This window comes from Taeniopygia guttata, chromosome 7, assembly GCF_048771995.1.
Source record: "Taeniopygia guttata chromosome 7, bTaeGut7.mat, whole genome shotgun sequence".
Classification (NCBI taxonomy): Eukaryota; Metazoa; Chordata; class Aves; order Passeriformes; family Estrildidae; genus Taeniopygia; species Taeniopygia guttata.
In genome coordinates this window covers 29,147,974-29,163,390 of record NC_133032.1, presented here as the reverse complement: position 1 = coordinate 29,163,390, position 15,417 = coordinate 29,147,974, and the positions used below count along the sequence as shown (strand labels likewise).

Genomic DNA, 15,417 nt, shown 5'->3' with positions numbered 1-15,417 from the left:
TTTAAGTTTCTAACTCAAATTAAGACCCAGATTGCCTTTGCTTTCCAATTTTAATACAGAGTAGCTAATCGTGGTTAGTCAAATCAAGGAATTTGCATATATCTCTCTCTCATACTTTGTACAGAAAATATACCCCAAAGTAATATTTTCTTTTCATTTCCATGGAAGTGGTGCCTCAGTGAGGACTACAGAGTGGGGTCCCAATCAAAAAGTGCTTGCAGCTTCTTCCTTATCTCCCTTAACCTTGAAAAGCAAATGCTAGAGGAAAAAAAATAAATCCTCCTTTCCTTTGTCAGCCAGCCTGACTGTGGCTCACAGACGTCACAGGGAGCCTGTGCACTCCTGAATACTAAATAATCTCCTAGGCTACATACTTTCTCTCAGTGGAGCTTAGAAAGAGATCTCACTTTGAGCAGGGCCATGTTGGCATGGCAACGGGGGAAAAAAGGAATCAGCAAGCCTGGAGGAGACTTTGTGTGACTCTTATTTTTGTGAGAGATGTGATGGTACCTACCTCCTCTCCACCAAAAGTTCAACCCATGCCCAGTGGGTGAGGAAGGGCTGATGTCTGCCCCTGTGTGCTGGCAGGACCTGGGGACGCCTTGTCCTGGGTTGGAAAGTTCATCAACCTAACAGCTGGGCTTGCACAATGGAAAACAGGAGGGAGGGATTTGTGAAGTGCGGGGCTGAGCAGGTTAATGACTGCCCTGGTGACACAGGGCAAGGGAGCTGGACGTGGGGCCAGCAGTGCTCACCAGCACATCCCCTACTGTCACCTAAGAACCTGCTGCTTCCTTTCCAAGGTGACTTTGGAGAAGATGCCATTTCAGCTCTGCCCAAAACAAGAGTAGCTGTGTGCCTGCAAAACAAGGCTCTGTTGTTTAGTAATGAACCTTCTTCCAAATCCTTCTGCCCTCAGACCAAAACTGGAATGAAAGATTACATACTGGCACAGTTCCTAGCAATACCAGCCTGAGCTGCTCAGTGCCAAATATTGCCCAGTGTTTCTGAATGTCCTTCATGATGCCATCAGGGTGATGGAGACCGTGATAGACCCTTTAAACAAAACAGTAATGAGCCTTTGAAGCACCCCATCTCTACCTCTCTCAAGGGCAGAGCTGAGCCCAGCCCAGAGGGCAGAAGCCTGTGGGGAGGTGGCACACAGTCCTGCACAGTCCATGGCTCTGCACAGACCTCCTGGCTCACCTGGGGTAGCTCTCTCCACCCTTGTGCCTTTTCTCCTGGCTTTTACAAGTCCTGTCTACTTTATGTAGTTCATAAATGCAAAAGCTGTCTCTCATAACACTTTATAAACTGAGGAAGACTCCAGCAGAACAGGCCACAACTTGGAATGTCTTCTGGGCACAACTACCCCACCAGTCACTCAGCTAATGCCACAGCTGAATGGTCGAGATCTGACCAACAGAGACAGGGAAGTCTGCATTTACAGCCCTCATTAGAACAGGTACTTAAACCTGGATGGTGGGGAGGGAGGGCAGAGGCAAACAAAAAGCAGAGACAAGGCAAAAATGAAACTCCTGGAATGCCTTCAGTATCTGACATTTTCAGCAACAAGAACTCTCCTGGCCACAGCAGTCCCCCAAGAAAGGCTGCAGATGTTCATAAAAGGCAGCTTTGACAAACAGATCTCATGGCAGACAGTCTAAACTAAGGTGTGGCTGGAACGTGTTATGAAAGACGCTTCTTCCACATCCCAGCCTTGCTGTTTCTTGTTACATCTCTGAGGTTATAGATTATGTTTTCTGGGAGCACTGACAGCATCAAGTGTGTGCTGGTTGCCAAGCCAACACGCTCACAGGCACACTGCTCTCACTTCTTAAGGAAGCACAGCTGCTTTTGCAATGCCTGTATTGTAACAAGGAACACCAAAGTGAATTGAAACAGCAACAGGGAGCCCAAAGGAAATGGCTGGTGGATGCCTTCCCTTGGCCAAATGCAGCACTGATGCAGTCTGATGCAGCAGGTGGCTCTGATGGTGTTACTGCACCTGGTTTGAGATACAGTTTTCAAGTCTGAACAAGTCTGAAGCACACACTCCCAGAGGAGCATAGGGTTAAAAAAGCCTGATGGCTGATGTTCTCTACATGGCTGACTCCCAGCCATGGGAACCAACAGCACCTGCACACCAGGTTATCTCACCCTGCTCCCTTTCAGACAGTAAGTTTTGCATTCTCCCCACAACTGTGCCAGACCCTCCAGCTCCTACCAAGACATGTCAATCACTGACTGATTTCTGAAGCCCTAAGAGGAGGTGGGAGGGCAGAACCAGCCCCTTAGAGAGGCTATGACTGGACAAAAAACATCTTACTGGATTGACTGATAGGGCCAGCCACAGAAAAACCCACAGAGACTGGTAGTTATTGAATATTTTAGAGTCAGAGAGAAGATAGCTGTGGGTAGGGAATGTGAAAAGATGGAATTTCAGTGCCCTTATTCCTTTATAGCAAGGTTAACAGAGAATAGTAAAACCCCCATAATTTTCTACAAGTTCCCCAGAAGAGTTCTGTTGCCCCCCACCCACACAGTTTTCAGCAACATACTATGAAAATGTCTATAACATTACAGTAACATGTCCCAGAAAATGACACTTGTACTACACTTAACACAGAGAAGTTTCAGATGCCTATGGTATGTTTGCCTGTATCTAAATTGGCAGAGATGACAGTGTACAGTAATTACTGTCACAGTTCCTGGACAAGGGGAGGGAGATCAAAATGCCTAATTAACAGCTTCTTTCCCATGGGATCTATCAATGACACAGTAAGATACCTTCTTCCAGCTCTGTAAAATAAATAACAGAAATGGGACAAACCCAGCAGTCACATTCAGCTCTGAATGTCATTGATTTTACATCCTCCTGTGCATTTTGTCTGCATTGCTCAAGACACGCCGCTTGCTGAAAATGCACATCTGACAGCAAGGCTGGGAGGCTCTTTGGGAAACAGGCACTCAGGGACCTTATCAGGGGGGCTTACAGCTCCACAAGGACTTGGGCAGCAGCAGGACAGCCAGTGCAAACAGCCAAATGAAAAGGAAATCTCTGACAAAAGCAGTCCTGTTGAAAAGAACAAAAATGCCTCCATACAAAGAAGGCCTGTTTGTATGTCTGCTGCCAGTGCCATCAGAATATTACCACTTGTATGGCAAGAGAGAGAGGAAGGAAAAGGAAATTAAATGTGATGTCACTAGAGGAGGGAACAAACCACTAGCACACCACGGGAGCAGGCTATGACTCTCAGTGCATTTCAGCCTGGAAAGGCTGTTGCATTTAGTGACTCCAGATACAGAGCTGCCATTCTGCTCCAGGACTAGTCCAGAGGGGCTGAAGGCCCTGAGCCTGCACAAAGCAGCACTGTGGTGATTTTCTAACCACCATGGTGATTTCCTAACAGTGCTGTGCTGATGTGGGCTGTGAACAAGGTCCTCTTTACCTGGAGACTGGCTATTACAAGGCAAGGTTAGGGAAGAGAATGGGATACAGACTGTTTCCCCAACACACAGCAGGAGGCTGAAACGAGCACAATTCCTGCCTTCAACGTGTTTTTAGGGGTTTTTTTGCATAACCTAAACAGACTGCTCAAGCACTACCTGCTATAACAGGGCAATTTTTCAGGTTTGCATTCCCTGTACTTTATATAAAACTTTATATTTGTTTAAAAGAGTAGATGGAATAAGTCTGTTCCAGATACCTATTTAGTCCAGCTTTACAAAGCCTGAAACAAAGGGCTGAATTAAGATAAATTACATTCTAGGTTGTAATGTGGTTTTTCCCTTCACAGTTTTCTCTTCAGTTGTTTCCAGCTGTCTGAATCCTCTCCTTTCTGGGGTAGTATATGCCATCACACAAAACCTGGTTTGTCTCTGGACCAGCAGATGAAACTGGACCTTTTTCTATTGTCCTTAGCTTATATTAAAATTTCCTTTTCTCCCTGCCTCTTCCCACCCCTGCTTTGCTCCCTCATAGCTTCTACCTCACCAGCTCTCCTGCTGCTGAGTTTGCTTCCCCACATTGCTCAGCCCCCTACTTCTGCCTCAGACCAACACTGCCACCTCTTCATTCCTCTTCACAGGTCTCTCATGGATCTGCCATGGGCTGCCTCTCACCCACTTCCTTGTGACCCCAGAGCCAAAAGTGCCCAGCCTGCAATGGGATTGCTGTGCCATGTCAGAGAACTTGCTACAGCTTACCACAGTCCCTTTGCATCCCACATGGTTTGGGTTCCCTGCCAATTAATGAAGGGCTACATTTTGTCACTCTGGTATGACATGTTACTGTCCTTAACACTGTCTGACACCAGGACACAGACACTGTCCTGAGGCTCTGGTAATAGAATTTCAGGAAATGCTTTCCCTTCATCTGTCAAAAAAATAATTCATCAAATAACAGCGTGGGTAATCCAAACCCCCTCCACTGACAAATCTGAATTTGGCATATAATGAAGAAAGCACTTAATCAGTTGAGTCACTGTATATAAAGACATATTGTAGAAGATGCTTCACAATGTTCACCATTATTATCCCTAACAATATAAATTTGACTGGTCAGTTACTGCATTACTGAAAAAACAGATGCATTTTAAGTGCAAAAAGCCAAACCTTTGTAGCTTGATGTTCTTGCAATTCAAATAAAATGGATTATATCGAACTGTTCCCACAGAATGCTGCAGTATAACTGTAGTCCTCACAGCTTCCTCACAGTTAGCTGACCACAACTTTCCAGTGAGCAAAGAAAAAGCTGCCACTCCCGTGTTTCATTGCAAGTCAGGCACATCCTGAGTTCTACCACTGGGTCCAGTCCAAAGCTTTCCTTGTCAGCCCACTTCAGAGTGAGTTTCTGAGGATTACTATCGTAAAAATGCAGCAGAGACCCCAGCTCAGGGAAGAAATGATGATGTCTGGCTCCAGATCAGAAGGCTGAAGGATCTGCTTTATTAAAACTATACTATATTACATTAATGTACTATTTCAAGAGATACTATCCTATTCTACACATTTACTTCTTGCTTACCTATCTAACTCAAACTCGTGACTCTCTGCTGAGAGCCTGAGCCACAGCTGGGTCCATTGGTCACTGAACCCAAAAACCTTCACCAGAATCCAGCCCAGCCATCACTGCAGGTAAACAATCTCCACACCACATTCCATTGGGGAAAGCAAAGGAGCAGAGATAAAGATTGTTTTCTCTTCTTCTCTCTGTGCTTCTCCTGAGACACAGAATTATGTCTCTCTGTCCAGAGAATATGAATGTCACAGATTACACTATCATGTCCCTTTGCTTGACAAAACCTACAGGTCTCATTCTCCACTCTTAATAATGCCATGGTTTTCACCAAAGATGCTCAGTGTGCAAGTGAGAAGGGACATGGACAGGCATGAAGGAGGGAGAACACATGGAAACTCAGTGGTCTCAGGCTGTGGGATGTTGCAGACTGAACCAAAGGCAAGGTGTCTTCAGGAGCACCTCCAAAACAGCATGGGATTTGTGTCTGGCAGAAGCACAAGCAGCTAGTCTGCCAGACGTAGATAGATACTTAGCCATTATTAAATACCTCTTATTAGTAAATATTTAGAATAGATACTCAACAAGGTAAAGGCCTTGTCAAGCCTCTAAAGGGGGGAAATGATGCCTCAGGTTTTATCTTTTATATTTTTCAGATTCTGTGCTGCTTTAGTGTGCACTTCTGAGCTTCCTATGAGGGGATGATGGGCTCTCTTCACAGAGTAGGGAGACAAAACAATTCCTTCTCCAGCTGGGGACTAAGGACAAATGATCCAAATCTCAGGTCCAAGAGCATAAACCATGTGGACTGGAGAGAGAAAAACAAGGAGGATGGGATTTCATAACCTAAAGCTGTAATTGGACAAATAACTCCAATATGCAAATGGAGCAGAACTTATAAAAGTGAGAGACCTTGTGACCAGTTGTCCATTTTTTGACCATTTTGGTCCCTCTTGGGTGTAGCCCTGGCTGGGCTCTTGTGCTGCCCAAGGTGGATCCATTGATGCCTTTAAATAAATCCCTGTTTTATTCTTTAATGCCATTTAGTCTCTGTTCTAGGGCAGCATTCACAAGGCATCAGGCCAATTACATATACACATTTATATCCACAAAATGCATACAAAAAAAAATAGGTGCTTTACCATCCACACTTATATCACACCCCTAATAGCTTCCTGTGGGCTATTCCAAAAAAAACAGGGCTGTTCTCCTGCACATATCTGCCCTTGGCTTGGGTGGCTGCTGGATCAGGCCCTGAGGCTGCCCTGCCCACAGCTCTGTGCACTCTCCCACGTTCCTATCGGTCCCTTTGAAAGGAGGGCATTGATGTGTCTCCATCATGCAGCCATTACCAGCACGATGCTGAGACAGATCAATCAAAGGCAATCCAACAGCCAGATTCAGAGGATTCCAAAAATTGAGGTCAGACTCAGTAGCTCTTAGACACTGAGGCATATATACAAAAAGGCAAATTTTAACCGTGCAAATCTAAAAATGTCACTTGTAGTGATAGACTGGATGTGTTTCAGGAAGAACTGTCACTTCCTCCCCCACTACCATCCCTTGCCTCTGCATCACTGTGGGCATAAGGTGTCTTTGTCCTGGTGGCCTTATTCTAACTTTTCCCATAACACACAGCCCTCTGATTTTACAGCACAAGCCCTGTCAATGGGTGTCCTGCTGCTTTGCTATGCCTTGAAGAGTCAACTGCCCTGCTACAGAACACCTCTCCCTAGGAGAGGGCCATTTTGTGGCTAAATCCCAGCTCCTGGGTCAGTCAGATGCAGCAGCTCTTCCTTAAGAGAAATACCTCAAAATGCACCAGGGATTGGGTGATGGACAGCTGCCTGGGAAATCTCTTTAAACTGGTGTTCTGCTGTGCATAAGGTTGTGGCAGATCCTGGGGATTTACAGACTCCAACATGAAGGCTGAGAAGCCAAAGATTTGACTAAGTTACAGTGCTGGACTTGCACCAGAGAAAACAAAATCCCTGTAAATCTACTCAAACCCATAACCTGGCTAATTATCTCCATCGACCGTGGCTTCCTGTGCACTTTCTCCTCAGATGTTTGGAGTCAGTAAGCTACTACAAATGATTAAATTATTCACATTATTGATAATGTGGCATTTAAAAACCCCACCTGATGCAATACCCCTCGCTGAAGTTACAATTTGCAAGCAGACAAACACAGCAAAGATGACTAAATTTTGCTGCAAATAACAATCCCGATTTTAAGATCAAATTCTGAATTGAACATCAAAAATCTAGAAGTCCTTCCCCACATTGCATTTAGCACATCCAACTAGTAAATACAAGTTTGAAGTGGCAAAGCACACTCTGGTCCCTTTCTATCACTACAGTAAGTTGCTAACTGGTTTCTCCTTCAAAAATGAGAAAAAAAAATATTGAAAGAAAAGTATCCTACGAAGGTTTACATTGCCCTGATTAAATGTGAGCTTAGCCAATGCCTCAGCGTGCAGTGCACAGGCTCCCAGAGAGCCAGGAAATCAGGCATGAAGGCAAGCAGTTCCAGGGACTTCTCCAGTGCTCAAGGACAAAGATGTCATGAGATAAGTTGCATTAAGACTCCCTAACAAAAGCTGTACATATTGACAGTAAGTCTCCACACCAGAGATCTTAGAGTTTGACAGTGAGAAAACTGCAGGGGAGGAGGAAATGAGGCCACAAAGTGGTGACTGAAGCAAACTTCACCTGGATGAAGAGTAATCTTCTTCACTCAGCAAATGTGTGTCCCCAGCACTACTGCATGCCCGAGAATATACATCCTCATTTTGTCTTGTTCTGCTTTTAACCACTTGCCTCAAAAAGCAACATGAAAAGGCATTGCTATAATGCCTGCTGATGGCCAGTAGTGGTTTTCTTCCTCCTGTCACCCATTAGCTGCAAACTCAATTAAATGTTTGGATTTCTCTCTGACCAGCCCTTAGAACCTGAGCTTCAGAGAGCCTGAGAAAAGCATTTCTCTCCTCTCTTTTTAAGGAGAGGAAATTCCTTTTGATCCTGTAAAGTTATCCCCACTTCTGCATATGTATGGGGGGACTTATCCAACATGGGGTGACAAAGATGAGAAATGCACTCAGTCTCTATTTGCTGGCTAAACATAGACTAAAGCTGGGTTAGAGCAGAGACAAGACCTCATTAGCATCTCCCCAGTCATCAATACTGTGTTCACCTGAATGCTCACATATGATTTCTTTTACCTTGGCCAAAATTTGAAAGACAATCTGCAAGAAGTGACTTAAAACATTTACTTTTAGCAGATATTTCCATTTCTAGCACAATTGCTTATGAAATTACTGTATGGTCCAGGAGCCTTAAAATTCTCCAGCCTCTAAGAAATTATGGATAGCATCTCCAAATGCTGTCAACAGCCAAAAAAAAACATTGCTAGAAAGATCTCTTTAGCATGCATGAATGGATGCATCAAGGGCAGTTGTGTCTATACAAGAGAAATTCTTCTTGCACTGTGCTTTTGGGATTTGGAGTGGGAACTCTGCACAAAGATAATTAGCATTTACTTCTAAAACAGGAAACTTGCTTTGCATATTTCATTTTGACACAGTCACACTCTGTTTTTTCTTCCCTACAAATAACAAGCTGAATTCTGAAAACCTTACACAGTTTACAAATAGACTAAGTCCCAGTGAGCACCCAGTGAAATATTGCAAGGATGGGCAAGGATGAATAAATGCTGATACTGAATTGTGGTGCTCCCAGCCAGAATGAGCAATGCATTATTTTGCAAACAGTACATGATTTCAAGAAGGTCTTGCTACTGGTGAGCAATAACAGGAGAATCCATCCTTCCTGCACAAATGCACGAGCCAGCCATGCACAACAGTTGGGCAGTTTCCTACTCCCTGGTAGCACAGAGGGCCTGGGCAGCTGCTCTGTACCAGTCTGTTACCACATCCCTTGATGGGTGACCCTGTCTCATTTACAAAGAAGGTCTTTCCTGAAGCCTTCTCAGAGCCCTGCCCAGAATTCCAAGTACGTATCATCTGTGTAAGCCTGGGTGAAGATGCAGCCCTTGCAGTGCCAAAGCACATGCACCCTCGTGTCAGCTCCCCCACGGCATGTTTGACTCCAGCTAACATCTCCTCTTGGAGAAATACCCGGGGGTCTGCAAGGAGGTGCATTACCTGCAGTCTCCCTGCTCCCTGATGACAGCTCTCCGTTGATCCCGTTCTCTTTGGTCTGAGCATACGTCCCTGGCTGCTCGTGGCTGCCCAGCCTCAGCTCCTCATCCTCTCGGTACGGAAATCCATTGGCACTTCTGACCAGTCCAGCGCTTGCGCCACCCTGATCCTTAATTTCAGGTGAATGTGGGTGTGAAGAAGCTTCTGTTAGCTGACCTGAAGTCCAGTGTGGTGCCTTGGCTTCGTCTTTCCTATCCTCGGCCATGGCTCCTTGCCTTCACCGCGTGGCCTGTAACAACAAGAGCAGGAGAGATCAGCTCCAGGAGCGTGACTGTCAGCACAAGCATGTCACCAGCAATGCTCTGGTAAATTCAAGCCAGCAGAAGAAAGAAGTATCTCTGTGTGTTTGTCTTAGCCATGAGTGAACTGATTTAAATCCAGAAGAAACCCCCAGCAGCAAAAATTATGGGTCAAGTCCTCCCTGACTCTCACGTGCCTTGCAATTATTAGCACCATTTTCTTGATGGCTGCCTATTCATTAATCTGATTTTAACACATTAATTACAGTTAAAATATCAACCCAATTAACAAGAAGTGAATCTGTCATCACAGTGCCACGACCCGTTCCCAGGGCAAAGAAGGAAGAATGCCACAATACAATACAATACAAGTGAAGCTGCTGCTACACGGAGGGGGTGCTTGTCAGGCACAGATGCACAAGGTGATGTGGCCTCTCCAGCACATGAAATCTGCTGCTTGTCATGACAGAAGCCAAGTCTGGGAATGTGCACTGGGTTCCTGAAAATCCACACTGTTTGACCCCAGTTAAATCCCCTCTTACTTGCTGTCATGTGAACATTCACACACATCTGTCCAACCCTTTTGTCCAGAACAGTCTGTGGGGAACAGTTTGTTTCTCACACAAGCATTTGCATTCTCTTTTGACTATGAGTATATGTACAGAAATAAAACTAATCGTTATTTGCTACTTCACACATATTTCACTCCTGTTAGTTAGATCTTATTAGTCCAAGCCAAGGAAAGAAGCCACTGCATAAGCTATAGCACTTGGCTATTCCTCACAGATAAATGCAGCAGGAACTCCGCAATATATAAACCTAGGAAGGCAATAAATCATAATCATATTTTGATGATACGGTAGCCTCTGGAGAGGAGAAGGTGACCTGCCCTGAGAGTTAGATACTTCAAAGTGGAAACCAGCAGGCCTTTTCCACAAGCACTTGCCACCTCCTTTTTTCCCTGGGAGAAGAAAACATAAAAGCAGTGAGCTGAATTCAGTCAACCAGCCACATATCACAGAGCCTGAGCAGACTAGAAAAAGCAGCATAAACAAGATAGTGCATGTATTCTGCAGACATTTAACAAAACACAAACCAGAGAAAGAAACTACTTTCCATAATGTCAGGTCAGTTTGAAGAAAACCTCTAAACATGAGAAAAGGCTATTTGCCAGATAATCATTCATAATTGATAATTTGACCTCTTTCTGATCAGACATTATAATTTATTAATAACAGCTTTCAGAGCTGCTGCAGATTTTACAAAAATCATAGTGAATCACAAAATTAGATTTCATTCACAATATGTGACTTAAACTGGAGTTCCATATCAAAAAGGACTAATAACTCTTCTGCCTCATGGTGAAGTCATGTTGTTTTACAAAGTGCTCTGCCCACTCTCACCCCGACCCAGCATCATTCCCTGGAGGTAAGTAACTGCATAAAGACTGAAGGAGCTGGTGAAACTTGCAGCCCAGGTTTTACTTTGAGCTGTACTGAAAATGAGGGATGAGCCTCAGTCATCCACAGGTAGGAAAAAAGTAAACAGGCTCCACATCCCTTTGCTTTCCTCACTTCAGCTACCCTAGTGGGAGGAGACTCAACAGGGAGACATTCTGCAGGTACAGAGCTTTAAAGCAGCCATCTCACATCATACCAGCCCAAGATGGGCAAAACCCCCTCCTACAAACAAAAAAATTATACCTCTGCCTCTAGATCTGTTTACTGCATGATTCTAGACAACATTTTCTCATCAGAACCTTTCCAAAACATATGGCCATGGGCCAGATGTCTCCCTTTTTAGAGCAATGAGTAGCACACATTCAAAGCCACCAACATTTGGGATATGAAGACAGAACAAATCCTGTTCTGGGGGGAAAAAAGGAGGCAATTCATTTATGTCCCTTGGGAATTCTCAGGAAAAAAACACCAGAAAAACCAGAAAAAACAACCAAAGAAAAAGCCCAAGCCCTAACTCAAGGTTTCCCTCACCAACCCAGTGTGCTTTGAAGCTGAGAGCAAGACCCAAGCACAGGATGCACCTGCCCACCAGTGTCACCAGTTCAGCCCCTGGGTCACCCATGAGAGGAGCCTAAAGCCACAGCAGGACAGGAAGGGTTATGAAAGAGCCAAGTGCAGGGAATGTGGCTCTGAAAATCACTGGAACAAATCTAATGGTTCTATTCCAGCACCACAGTTTGGTAGCTATTATTCCTGAAGTATCCTTCCTGGTTCCAGGCAGACACTCCCTGCTTCACTTGAAGCTCTTGAGGAAGGATATTCACATCCTCACAATGGACTGTGTCACAGAAGTCCCCAGTGAAAATAACAAAAGTGCTTTTATCTTTAAAAATAAATACAGTGGGCAGACTTCAATGCGAGCTGCGTGTATCTGGAGGCAGAATTTGGCTCAGTATTTATAAAAGATGGTTACAGAGTAAAGCATGGATGAATTCATTCTTGCCTCTCTGTTATTCATCAAGTGCTCTCAGGGTTTATAATGGTAGGAGAGAAACAGCAAGTGAGTCACACAATGCATCTTTGTACTCAGCAATTTAGCAATGACTATCTGCTGTGTGCTGTGATTCATCCACAGCTTGGGTTAAAATCCAGAATACACAGGTGTGCTTTGCACCATCAAGTGAGCTGTTTTTCTTTCATTTAATTAGCATAGAATGGAATTAAATTAATCAGGTAAGGTAAATATTGACAGAAATACTAAAGTGGCCAGACAATATAGTAGAATTTAAATAGTGATAGCTACATAACAAGAAAAAACCTGGAATAATTTGGACAACTTAGGGAAACACTGTATTTCAGGGAAGCAAACAGTCCTTCTTTTTACCACGAGTTTCTTATTTTTTGCATAAACTGTAATGAAGGCTTTCAAAAAGATATAGATAAGAAGGCACAGCCAGTCCTCTGAAATGCCATGTTGCTTTGGTTAAAATTGATTTGGACCTTTATGAGCCTTTCTTTGCTAACCATTACAGCAGAACTGCTCTATCAGGGAGGACACAGCAGCAATCTTACAGCAAGTTCTCACTCTTTGTTGAAGGTTAGTGGTAGTGAGGAGGTGACCAAGGAGGGGCTTGAGCACAGCAGAAAGTGCAGTGGAGCTCACAGACAGCACCAGCCTTGGCTGCACCAACCCACCAGCACACCCCTTACTCCAAAGCCATTCCGGCCCACACCACACCTACAAGCCACGGGGCAGGCTGTGGTGGCCACACAGCACAGGTAACACTCCTCCCCCGGGATGTTCTTCCCCTTGAAGTCTGATCAAGGCTACCCATGCAAATCCCAGTGTAGGACTGGGGTGGGAAACGTCCCCTCCTTCCAGAGGGATCATGTAGGTGCTGTTGAGCACCACAGATCTCATCAGTGATACTGACCCACACCCGTGAGCCACGCACAGCCCTCCCAAAAAGGCTTTCCTTGTCCATGAAGGACACTACTTGAGCCATTGCTTGTCTGGAGAGATTGTGCTCCACTGGCAGCAGCAGTGATGCAGCAAGGAAGGGATCCTTCAGAGACATTAAGTTCATGTTGTTGTAACTCAGGCAGTGCACCGAGGGGACAACATTATGGATCTGAAGTAGACATCTTGTCTTCTGAACTAGTAACCTGGAGGAGAAATGATGATATAAATGAAGCCTCTCAGCTTTTTCAGCCACTTGGGAACTGTACAGAGACAGAAAATACTTAAACACAGAGGGACAAGTCTCGTGGGGGATATGTGGCCTGACTCTGCAGTTACCTCCTCCTTTTGCAGGCACTCTACACATATTTATTAATCCATATGCTCTTTCATGTGACACCAGCTCCTGCTGCCATGGCTGGGTTGAACCAAGCCTGAATGCTTTGAACTCTGTGCACATCAAATCACCCACAGTAATACAGCATGAGGCCATGATATGCAAAACCCAAGATAATGCTGATTTAAATTTCCTGTCCTGCTAGCTGTTCAGAATCATCTTAGTGTTATATTAACACTGCCTTTGCATATAAATGGATGGATTTTCTACAAACTTTTTACTTTTTAAGACAAGAAAATTAGGCCAATACTGAAGACTTTTGCAAATAGACTTCCCTCCTATTTCAAGCCATTTTTTCTGCTTTTGTATCTATGAGTCCATTCAGAGAGAAATGAGGATATTTAATTTCAGGGAAGCTAATTCATCAACTAAGAGAAACAGCTACCTGGATACATGGAGGAAGACCTACAATTCTAGTTCAGGCAAAAATTATCACTGGAGTTTCCTGAAAGGAGAAGAAGACCAGAAAAGCAAACCCTGGCAGGGTGTATGCCCAGATCCTGAGCACAGTGGGAAGTGGTTCCAGGACCAAATCCTGGTTCCCAGAGGGGAGGGCAGTTTGACTCAGATTCACCAGAGTCAGCTGCCCTGAGTAGCAGATGCTTCCAAGTCCAGAGCCAGAAGAGGGAGGGGATTGCTCCACAGATGCAGGCTCGAGAGCACAGATATGGCTAATCACCTCAGGTATCCAGGGCTTCCAAAACTCCTCATCTAGACTGCCTAGAAGAGATTGTTTAAAGACATTTAAGAAATTCAGATAATTTCTTTCAGAGAAAAGAAATTAATGAGGTGACATGTTCGCAATTTTTTGTAGAAAGAAGAGCATTAAGAATTAAAGAAGAAATACAGATATCTTCAAAATTAGTTACACTATACATAAACAGGGTGCAATCAAACTTACACTAGTAAATAACACAACAAAAGAAATTTCAAGACCACACACCAACTGTTCAACAGGGATGGTGGATCTAAATATTAAATACTAGGCATAGTGATTTAAAAGGTCCCAATGGAATTTTCCAGTAAATTTAACTTACTAACAACTTACATCTAGAAGAGCCAAGGAAAGCAGGGAGGTATCAGGAGGCTGGAATAGAAACAAGAGGCAGAAGGTGGGAAATTTAGATGGATAAGTTCCAATAACCTCCTGCCACTATCAAAAGCTCAGGCTGAAGTATATAGTCCACAAACCTTACCAAAACAGTAGTCTTCATGTACTCTCCACATATTCACAAAACAAAAAGGCCAATTTTGGGTGCCATTTCATTCCTGCATTTCAGCTAGCATACATCTCTGAAATTAATGTGCTTCTTTTCAGATGTGAGTGGTGTGCTTCACACTGCTCAAACAGAGTGACAGAACACAGCAGGGATAGGGAGAAAGTCTCATGGTGTCTGATGGGGACCATGTCAGCTTCCTAAGAGGAACACGCAGTCATGGTCCAGAAGCCACAAAACCATTAACCAAAGGCACACTTGATGCTAAACGCCAAAGTGCTGCAATTGCAGAAATATGGAATATTATTAGAGAGAATTATACATTCTCTCCATGGGACCCACTTTACCTCTCTAGCTGAATAAACGATGAACAAATTTCTATGGTATTTTAGAACAAATATGATTTATTCCTTCCTTGTCCACTGCTTGAATTATTAGGTTTCAGCTAGATCCCTCTTTCTCAAGAACAGGAGCAAGACTATCCCCTTAAACACCACCTCTATCCCTTGAAAATGCCGGCAGTGTTCATCTCCTTGCACTTGTACTAGCATTTAGTGGGTTTTAAAGGCTTTTCTATTTCCACACTGCAAACAGTTAGTCAATAGCCACATATTCTCTGTAGATAATACTTTTGATTGTACCTTGGATTAAGAAACAGATGAAAATAAAGAATGATGCCTGCACCAGAGGCTGAACAAAGGAAGCTTACTGTGGAAAGATGAAGAAAACGAGAAATTGTTTTTTCCACAATCTGCATGCCTGCCAGAGGTAAGAATGAGGAATGGCTGCAGCCTCAAAAGCAGTGGATCAGATCTGCAGCACTGGCACAACAGAGACAAGTCCTCTGATCCTTCCTGCACAGTGTCCAGCCTGTGACAGCAGAGATTTAAACCCTTCTCAGA

General features: G+C 44.1%; 1 protein-coding gene across 50 annotated transcripts in view; it reads right to left on the bottom strand.

Moving 5' to 3' along the window:
- The window catches only part of MAP2 (microtubule associated protein 2), a 231,797-nt gene that overhangs the window by 63,696 nt on the left and 152,684 nt on the right, over window positions 1-15,417 (bottom strand). For all 50 annotated transcript variants that reach the window (XM_030277938.4, XM_030277937.4, XM_072931648.1 and 47 more), the window contains one exon: window positions 9,186-9,471. In XM_030277938.4, the coding sequence (XP_030133798.3) occupies window positions 9,186-9,447 (262 nt within the window). In that variant the 5' untranslated portion in view covers window positions 9,448-9,471. The remainder of the gene's footprint in view (window positions 1-9,185; window positions 9,472-15,417) is intronic.